At 42.0% G+C, this 10,493-nt stretch overlaps 1 protein-coding gene across 2 annotated transcripts; it reads left to right on the forward strand.

The window, feature by feature from the left end:
* Positions 1-339: 339 nt before the first annotated feature.
* On the forward strand, positions 340-8,833 carry znf281b (zinc finger protein 281b). 2 transcript variants are annotated; one of them, XM_042397273.1, is made up of 7 exons: positions 340-427; positions 2,680-3,204; positions 3,419-3,532; positions 3,748-3,871; positions 5,167-5,259; positions 5,596-5,714; positions 5,978-8,833. In XM_042397273.1, exons 2-7 carry the CDS (start codon positions 2,752-2,754, stop codon positions 7,604-7,606), a joined length of 2,532 nt encoding a protein of 843 aa, XP_042253207.1. In that variant the 5' UTR covers positions 340-427; positions 2,680-2,751; the 3' UTR covers positions 7,607-8,833. The 2 variants fall into 2 exon arrangements, with proteins under 2 accessions (XP_042253207.1, XP_042253208.1); XM_042397274.1 differs by having other exon boundaries at positions 5,176-5,259.
* Positions 8,834-10,493: the final 1,660 nt, after the last annotated feature.

Here is a 10,493-nt window from a genome sequence, read left to right on the forward strand (position 1 = left end):
GCCCCCTTGGCTATAAACAATATATCATGCAATCCTATTTTAAGAATGCAGCCTAAATAAACATCCGTGTTCAGTGTTCTCAATCTGACACAGTCTTTACAACAAAAAGATCAGAAAGGCGGGTTACTGTATTGCACTATACTGCATTAATACTCACGTTAACGTGGCCACATGTTTTCAGTGTGTTTACATCAGTGTAGCTCACAGGGCCATCTGAAGTGTCCAGTGCGGCTCTCTCACACCTCTGCAGCCTTCTTCTGTCTCCTCTCACGACCCGTCCGCTGCACCCACAATTCCCCGCGCCAGGACAAGATGGAAGAAAGCAGCGACCGCCGGAGAACAATGTTTTGGCAATAAAAAAAAACCCAAAAGCGGCGACTACGAAGGGATTATAGGCACGTTTGAAACCAACTGCGGTCATGTGTAGGTGAGTGTGAGACAAAATGAGCTTTTATTCGATGCAAAGGTTGTGTTTTTTGTCGAGATATACGCGGCGGAGTTGTGTGTCTGGGCGCAAACGGGGGAGATGCGGTGAAAGCCAGCATCATTGTTTCTGTTGCATGGGCCGTAATGCGGGTTTTCAGTCGGGGGCTAGCAGCTAACTAGCTAGCTCATGGCAGCTTGATTGTTATGAACACAGCTGCCTCACAAAGCTCGCAGTTTTTATTTAGCTCAAGTCCACATTTACCGCGGCCGTCGAGGAGTGTTTCGCTAGATTAATGTACCGGTAAGCATTATCCGCTTGTAATTACAGCTAAAGTTAGCTATCAATAAATAGCGCCAGCGTCGCTCGCAGCCAGACAGATTTGATTTCACGGGCGTCATCAAAGCGTTGGGAACCGGAGAATGGAGCAATCCGTGCTGCTGACCTGGTTTTAAAGCAAACTTGCTGTTTAATTTCACCTTCTCGACTGTTATTATTATCCACCAGACACTGGTTCATGTTATTTGATGTTGAGAGGTAACCCCCCCGCCCGTCCCTCCTCATATTAAAAGCGTTTCAAGAGTCACCATATGCGTTAATAGCATCCAAACAAGGATCCTGTTTCAGCGTTAGCTAGCCTGATAGCACCACTATGTAACAGCCTAAAACGGCACGTTACTTTGCTTATATCGGATCGGAATTTAATGTATTTATTTTAAATGCGGTTTATTTCAGACCATATCGCTTTGAATGTTGGTGCAACTTTATTTGAATGGGCGATTTTGGTTTGTAGGGCGTCGTAGCCGATTGTTTTGATTGAGGACCTCAAGATGCGTTGATTGTGTCTCATTGTGGCTAGCTAACTATGCTAACTAGCTGGCTAACTATTATGCATCACAAAAGCTCATCCGCTTTCTGGTGAACTGAGTGTCGCGTAGCCAAATGGTCGGCTGGTCTAGATTAAACAATAAATCCTCACTCCATTTGTTTTCTGTGCTTGTTTCGACAAACCTCCCCGCTTACTCACCCAGCTGCCTAAAACGAGTGAAATGTCCAGCTGGATTTGACCTAAATATCGTTTGTTTTAGGCAAGTGTACTGAACCGACTAATTTGCCAGTATTGCGACCAATGCCGCCAGCTTTTGCGTTCATGTTGGGTTATTAGCCGTATAAAGATGGCAAGTGGTGTTGTCCAGCTTGCATCAAAGTGCTAAAACAATAGAGATGTCTGTCTACAAGCTATTAATCTACTGCACAGATTTTGGCTACAGTCCAAGTCACATGTGGAACAATACGAGATGTGGATGAAATATTTCAGAGGCAACCTTTGATGTTTTTTTGGCCCCCTTGAAGTCACAGAAACGTGGTTTTTTTATTGAGTGCTGTTTTTAACTTTAGAGCCACTTAATAAAACCCTCATTCAACATAGATCACAGATGTTATTCATCCTTAATGCATGTCTCTCTAAAGCTTTTTATCCAGATTTTTAAACTTAACAATACATAGTCATTGATATAAAAATATTGTCTATAAATTCATATTGACTGCATTAATTCATCTTATATTAAAACTATGTTTGATGGATGGTGTAGACAAAACTGCGTACTTTCACATTCAAGCTTAGATGGCTGTCCTCACTAGTCGCATTGATTGTTGTAGTGTTTAAGCTTTGGCAGATTACTGAAGTAAGCTGTGATGATATAACTTAAATAAAGACTTGGAATGACCAGTAATTGTCTTGATTTTGTCAGTAATGTTTACAGTATATCGAGTGTTTCCATATTATCCCCCCTTCTAATGTTAAAGTCCTGATACATAACCCACAATATAAACAGTATTTATTCATTTCGCTGTTCAGTTTTTCAATATGCACACAGTTGTATTTCACAAAGTTGCAGCCAAGCGAGGGATTTATTTTAATTTAGATTTTTGTCATGGCAAATATTTTCTCAGTATAAATTAAGTGTATTTTAAGGCTTCCAGCTACTGTACACAGTGCTTCCGTTAGGTAAAGCCCAATAAATCCAATTAAGTAATTAATGGGCCACTGAGAGGAAATTCAAAAGAACATTGTACTGTACACAGTACACACAGTGAGGGCTTTGTAGCTGACTAAATTTACTTAACTGCTAAGACTTGTCAGAGATAAGATGCTATAAAGACAGTATGCCAATTATGTTGGATTGCAACTTATTTCTTCATGTCTGTAATTATCTATATTTAACATGACATTTTCTGTCTGTCCTTTTTTTCAGGATATTCTTCTCCTGCATTCCTCTTTAGATTTATTGCCCTCCTTCTCCCCTGCACACAGCAAAACCACCACCATGAGTATTATTCAAGACAAATTAGGCAATGAGTTTTTGCGCAACGGTGGCATGGACCCCAATTTTGCACCAGGTATGCTTATGTTCAGCCACCTGCCGCCAGTCACCAGCTTTACACGGCTGGCCTCCCAGTCTGTTATGGGCGAGCTTCCCCAGGAGATGATCCTGAAGAAAGAACGTGACTCGCCCCCAGAACACCAGGGCACAACTGCTGCGAACACTGGGGGCTTCCTCCACAGCATGGGCATTAAGCAGGAGCGGCTAAGCGAGCTGGATTACCGAATGCCCCTCTATGGCGGAGGTGGAGGAGTAGGGGTGAACTGTGCTGGAGGGGGCGCGGGGAAGAGTGGCACTGACATGCCGGACATGTCTTTCGGCAACCACCACCAAAATCACCAGAACATGCTCCTGCATGATCTCAGCCTCAGCAACGTCCGTTCCCTTGGTGAACCGGTGAGTTGGGGTTGTGGTTCTGAATATTGTTTCAAGTGATATATTGTTCCCATTTTGTTGAACCTCACATATTCCTTTGTCTTTGTGCGTAGTTTTCCCCCTTACCGCATTGACAGGAATTGTAATGTACAAGCTTTTATTTAAGTCATCTTCTACTCTGCCTTTGTCTGCCATCTATAGACTGTGGTATATTTAATTTGTTGTTTGTCTTCAGATGTCTGGAAGATCGGGTAAAGAGCCAAAAGAGTCCTCAGGTAGAAGAGGGCGTAGGAGCAATGGAGATGGACAGGGAGGCAAAGCCAGAAGGAAACGCAACGATGCTGCAAAGGTTAATCACAAGTTTCCTCATATCCATCATTACATCAGAAAATTATCTCTAACTTTGGGCTGATGTGTTGTTTTGATGAAAAATATCTCATGCCTTTTGTGCCCACAGCCCTTGAATTAAGTTTGAACAATGCTATCATGTGGACAAGTCAACAGAACTTCAGCGTTTTGTAGGACCAGCTCCAACTACTTGTACTCATTGTTTTGTTCTTATAGGCCATGATGTTGGATGCAGATGGAGCCTGCCTGTCCCCCAACTCAAAACCACATATCTGTGAGCACTGTAATGCTGCCTTCCGCAGCTCCTACCACTTGCGCCGACATGTGCTCATACACACAGGTGAGAGACTTTCACTGCTTGTTTGTGCTTTACCTTTTCCTAAAGACTGTCAGTATTTTCTCAAAATTAAGTTTGAATACAGTTCAGGTCAAACAGTTTGTCACTGGCTTCAATCTTTGACATAACCATTGATCAAGCTCAGTAAGCTCCTTACTTATCTGCGATGAGAGGTTGAGAAGCAGTTTTAGATCCACATGTCAACTACTCCATTTATCAGACGCACCATTGTTCACTTTGTGATCAGAGCTTGTATGCTGACAAAAATGTAAAATGCACACAAGACATGTAAGATCAGAAACAGCAGCTACAGCTAAAGAAGGTACTATCTTCTCCCTTTCTCTACTGTACATCACAGAAGTTTGTGTAAGACAGTTTGATAAAATATACAGCCCAAGGCTACGTTACCAAGGCTTGAGAAAGGAAATGTAAAACATGATTTACCATTAATGAACATAACACTTCTCAGAACAAAATACATTTCAGACATTGAATAGCTGCACTCTTCACTACACTTACTAATCTCTCCTTCACCACGAGTGCTTGAGACCTTATTTAAAAACCAGACAATCTCTAATGCCAGAAATGACTCAATGATTACTCATGTGTTTCTGGATGTCTTAGTCATTCTCTTTGCTGGGAACTCATCACTAGACTCTTTGAACTTGAACTCATGAATGATTTAAAGGAAAACAACCTGGGTTTCTTTAAGTCATTTCCCTGGTTTGGTCCTTATTTCTTCCATAACTTTATCTGACAGAAAGTCTTGTAATCTTGTTTATAATCACTAAAGCTGTAATTTATTAATTGTATGTATATCAGTCAGTCAGAACCCTCAAATATTGGTGTATCACAATTTAGACATGGGAGATACGCTATGCTGGTGTTAAATATTTTTCTGTAAATGGGCCCTGTCCTCAGGGGTTAAAGTTCACAGGCACCATGCATGATTTTCAATCATATAGCAGTTTTAAATTCATATAATGCTTAATTCAATACATTATACACATTTCCTCCTGGACAATTTTTCAGTCTTACAAATCTCTTCTTGCTTTAATTCCTTTGTCTTGTTCTAAATACACAGTTCACAGTTGCTTTAACATCTCTGTTAATAAATTGTGAGTGTGAAGAGTAGACTGTTCAGTATGTCAGTCATAGGTCATACTTTGCTTTGTATTCAGTGGACCAGGTGTGATAAAACACCACAGGTTCATTGTTATTGTTACCATATGGTGAACACAATTACATGATAGGATGAGTGATAATTAATGTGGTGAGCGGATGGTTGTATATTCTTGATCGCACAGGTGAGAGGCCTTTCCGGTGCAGTCAGTGTAACATGAGCTTCATTCAGAAGTACCTGCTCCAGCGGCATGAGAAGATCCACAGCGGTGAGTTTCTGTGCTTAGGATGTTTAGAGTATCTTTTCACAAACATGGCAACTGGAATTGGAAAATGATAAAACTGAGAATATCACTCACAAAATATATGCCTTGATTAAATTTTTGGGTGGGATATTAAGTATTGTTCATATTATTGTTTTTGAATATTGAACAATGAATGTTTTTGAAATTCCAGGCAGCAGATTTTTATTTCCTCCAAATTGGATGTGGAGTTTACTATAGTGTTTTGGAATGAATGCTTTCACTTTTCATCAGTATCAGTTTATGGATAGAATTTTGTCAGAGTGACACAAGTCCTAACATTATCACCACTGTCTTTTGCAGGGGAGAAGCCTTTTAGCTGTGACCAGTGTAACATGCGCTTTATCCAGAAGTACCATATGGAGCGGCACAAAAGGACACACAGCGGCGAGAAGCCATATCGCTGCGATACATGCCAACAAGTAGGCAACATGTAGTCTTTTTTACTAAGTATCTTACCAGGCATTTGCCCTTATTTTTATGTATTTTTCCTCTTAGTTTTTTTCTTCCAGTGCTTTAATGGTGTCATTCTGTACTTTACTCATTTAAATCCCCTTATAGAGCTCTGTCCCAATACAGTAAATTTTCTGTAATTAAAATGAAAAAATAGAGAATTTCAGTCAACTGCTCACATTTCAGTGTGGAAACTAATCTTGTGTTTCTCTCCTTTTTTGCCCACTTTTAGTTTTTCTCAAGAACAGACCGGTTACTGAAGCACAAACGGACTTGTGGAGAAGCCATAAAGAAGGGCCTGGACCCAAACATGCTGGAGCTCAGCGAAGCAGAGCTAGGCCAGGGCAGCTATTCACTCACTCAGGGAAACTCTACCACCTCCGGACGCAAGAGGGCCAAGTCCAAAAATGGTGAGGGCGGTGAGCGCAAGAGGAAGAAGAATGCCTCAGCATCAGTGGCAGCAGCCTCGTCCTCTGGGGGAATGGCCCGTGACCTGGGCCTGCAGGACTTCAGCATGGAGCATCCCTCAGGCTCTGGCCCCACCATGCAGGGACGTACTCCCAAATTGGTCTTTAAAAAAGCTGGCCGCAAGGGCCTGGACAAGGGCCTTCTCTCTCTGGAAGACAGTGCTGACGGACAAAAACTGTTGGGCCAGAAAGCTGGCTCCATGGATCATGTGGAAAGTTCTGGCCTTGACAACATGGGTCTACTCCAGGTAGCTGGGGGCAACAAGCAGGGGCCCACCACCAGCAGCAACTACGATGATGCAATGCAGTTTGTGAAAAAGCGGCGCTACCTCCATGCAGTTAACAATGACTATGGAGCCAGCTCACTGCACATGGCATCCCAGGGAAGTAGTGTAATCCAGGGCTCCCTGGGGCCCGAACCCACGCTGGCAATGCTGGACTCCTCGCCTTTGGAACTCAAGCACGACAAGTCTGGCATTCCAGATGAAGTACTGCAAAGCCTGCTGGACCATTATAGCCATAAGCCAGAGGGGACACACCATCATGATGTGACTTTTGACCTGTCAGACCACCCACACCATGTGGACCTCCAGCCAGCAGCCCCTGTTACCCCTGAGTTGGAGGACGATTCACCCAATGGTGGTGATAAGACAGCTGTGATGAGCGAGTACTCAAAGTTCCTCCTGCAGGCCCTGGAGCGCACCAGCCATAGTGGACCCTTCCCCAGCCTTGGTCCAACAGGGCCTTTCCCACTCCTGTCCAGCAGCTCCAGTCCCACAGGGCCCCTGTTCTCTGACAAACACGGGTACACCACATCTCCACTGGATTGTGGCTACCCGCCTGCTGTCTCCTCCCCGCTGCCCATCGCCGCCCCTTCGTCGACTTCCTCATCGTCCTCCTCCAAATCCCACTATGGCATGCTCGTTGGCTCCCCCTCCCAGGCAGGCTACCACCTCACCTTGGAATCTACTAGCCACCAGCAGCTGACTCCATCTCAGGAACTGACCGAGCAGTTGGAGAAGCAGCACTCCCCCGGAGCCTTCAACCTACCTCCCCAGGACCTGACTGCCTCGGCAGAAGGCCCCAAGGGGCAGCAGCCCAAGGCTGGAGGGAGCACTGCGCCCACCAACGGTTCCAGCTACCCAGACCTGTCCCCACTGAACCCCCCTAAAGAACCCACGTACCAGATCGAGAACTTCGCCCAGGCCTTTGGCTCCCAGTTCAAGTCAGGGCGCCGGACCCCTCTGAGCTATGGCAGTGATCCTGGGGCAGAGGTCGACCACCGAATACGGACTCCAGTGTCAGAATTCTCAGGGTATACCAGTTTGTTAGCTGACGTCAGTGAGCCAGTGAGTACAGGATCAAAAACCCCGACAAGCCAAAGTTTCAGATAAGGGTCAAACGAGGTGAATCCAGTAGGGGGCTGTTCTGTTACTGTCCATACGGTCCCTATACCCATCCTAATTTTGTTCTTGTAGCAAAGTTTTGTTTTTTAAACACTGCCATTAAATGTTAATACAAAATGACCAGGGAGGGTCTTCCATGGCCTCAAATGCAATTTTTTTAAATATTCTCATTTTTATTATGTATTTAGTCGCTTAATTTTTGTTTAAAAGTAGTGATTTTGATATGAACGTAAACCGTAGATTTAAATGTAATTTAAAACATTTAGAGGGTAGCTATAAACTTGCTTGATTTTTTTTTTTTTTTTTTTTTTTTTCTTCTTCTGAACCCTTGTGTTTTACCAATCATCATACCATTGTAAAGTAATAATGAATAATGTTGATAATTTCAATAATAACATTTGTGGCAGGGAAAGGCCCAGAATTCAAATGGCAAAAAAGTATATATTGTCTGTTACAAGAAACGTATTAACTCAGGAAATAGGCAAAATTGTGTAATAAGACTTTGTATTATGAGATGCAATTAGCACAGTTTTTACAGGTGTACTTTGAAACTACAAAGCTTTGATTTTGTTTTTGTGTTTTTTTTTTTTGTTTTTTTTTTAACTTGTCAGAACAACAAATTACAATACATGATGTTTGGTTTCTACTGCGTGTAGCTTTGTCGAGATTATGGTACTGTTGCGTCAACGTGAAGACATCCACATTTCTTTAAAGAGCCACATGTGTACACGAGGTAGTATGAACTGTAGTGGAGTTTAGCCCATGGTGCGCACACAGCATGTTTTGAAGAGAAGAGGATGTTTGAACATACCTGACTGTTGTTTTTGCAGGAATATAGTGTCAGTTGATGGAGCCTGTCTAACAATGCACTCCTCTGTTTGAGCCCTCCAGTGGCCATTAGGAAAGACACACAGCTTCGACAAAATTCTACTCAAACATAACTGCGTATTGCAGTCATTGCTGTCTCAGAATGCAACGGACACCAATCCTTGATCTTTTCATCATGCTGTTCATCATTTTTTTAAAAAAACAAGTCACCACTTTTCAACTCCACTCCTTGCTGTTCCTTTTTTTTGTCAATGGAATCAAACAAGCACTTTTTTAAACAAATCATCATTGGAAACAACAACAACAACAACAACCCATTCAATTTGCATATGTGATAAGTGATTATTATGCTAATGATTATTAATTTTAAGAGGAGAAAACTGTGAACGGGGGTTGGGAGGGAGGGAGGGAGGGTTGAGGGGGAGGGAGGGGAGGGAAGGGAGGGTTGGATTATTGTTTAATGGGGTTTGATAGGGATTGACTAGGCATGACCATGGGCATTTAAATGTATTTTGTTGCTTTTTCTTAAGGGTAGAAGAGACTGGGGGGGGCGGGGGGGATTTTTTTTCTTTTTTTTTTTTTTCTTACGGTTTGTCGGGTGATGTTGTAAAAAGATGATTTGCCATAATTTTGTTATACAATATTTTGAGAGTACCTCTTTGTATTTAAGTGTTTTGAGAGACGGGCTGACATGCTGGAACCCTTATATCTTTAAACCCACGGGTATGTTTGATGCATACCTGAACCCTTTTATTTATTCTCCACTAGCCACAACAAAACTCAGTAGCAGATATTTTTCGGCAAGTAATCACCGGACCTACACCCCTACTCCCATCCCCTCTGGTTTTTTTAATTATTTTTTTAACCCCCACCATTTTAGCAATCGCAAGGAACTGCATCAGTAATACAGCTAAGAAACAGAAAAGTTAAGTTATACAAACTTCCCCCTCCCCAAAATGCAGCCCTGCACTCACAAGAATAAACAATGGCCTTCTTTGTCTTCCGTGGCTAAAGCCATTCTATCCCGGCAGCCAGGGTTGATATTTAATTTAGTTGATTTCCTGTGAGCCGTACCCCCCCTTTCCTTTTCCTATGTCTGTGAGCTCCACAGCCAAGAGACTTTGAAGCTGCTCAGATCACAGGGAACAAAGACTGACTGACCAGCCACTTCACTCCAAACACACACTATGCTTTTAAAGGAGAGAAAAAGAGTGGGTGAGAGATGGAGAGAAAAAAGAAAAAAAGACAATAAGATTGACCTAAATATACCTCATATCACTAAAGCGTAAGAAAGCAGGGACACGCGTTTCATGTATGTAGTGGAAATATTTGTAGTATAGGTTCGACATATTGTATAATCATTTAACACTGCCTGTGTTTACAGTTATAGAGCAAGTGACTCGTCAAAATGCAAATGTCTTTTTTTTTTTTTTTTCTGTAAAAACATCCACGCCAAGCAGTGTTGCATTCTAGATGCCTCATAGAACATTCATTTTTCTCATGTTATATCCCTTATTTTTGTTACTTGCCATAATGTGTTTTGATATGATCTCTAGAAGGATATTGTTTACAAAAATGTACAAAAACACTAAAAATGTGTGTTCTCAATTTTTTTTGAGTTTTTCTCCAGTATGCATGATAAAGACATTTTTGTATGGCTTTTTTTTCTGTCACCTCAATACCAAATTTTGTAGCAGAAGCCTCCCCATTCCTTTGTCTTATTTGTTCTAGACCCCCTTGTGATATGATTTCCCAGGCTATACCTGTTATTGAGATGATGAACGGATTAGAGAAGCCAATAAAAACTTTTTGTTACAAAAAAGTACATGGTGTGTGATTGTCTCTCAAAAGCACTAAAAATCTGAGATTCCCCAATACTAAAATATACTTCTCTAGGTCTGATATTGGCGTAACCTAATATTTAAGCATTCAATCTGCTACATTACCCAGAAATAAATTCAGTTTGCATTGTTGGCCAAAATTACTGATATATAGTTGAATAAAATCTATTCTAAGTTATAGTTAATATCAGCTATGTTTAATGTCC

This window comes from Thunnus maccoyii, chromosome 20, assembly GCF_910596095.1.
Source record: "Thunnus maccoyii chromosome 20, fThuMac1.1, whole genome shotgun sequence".
In the NCBI taxonomy this organism is placed as follows: Eukaryota; Metazoa; Chordata; class Actinopteri; order Scombriformes; family Scombridae; genus Thunnus; species Thunnus maccoyii.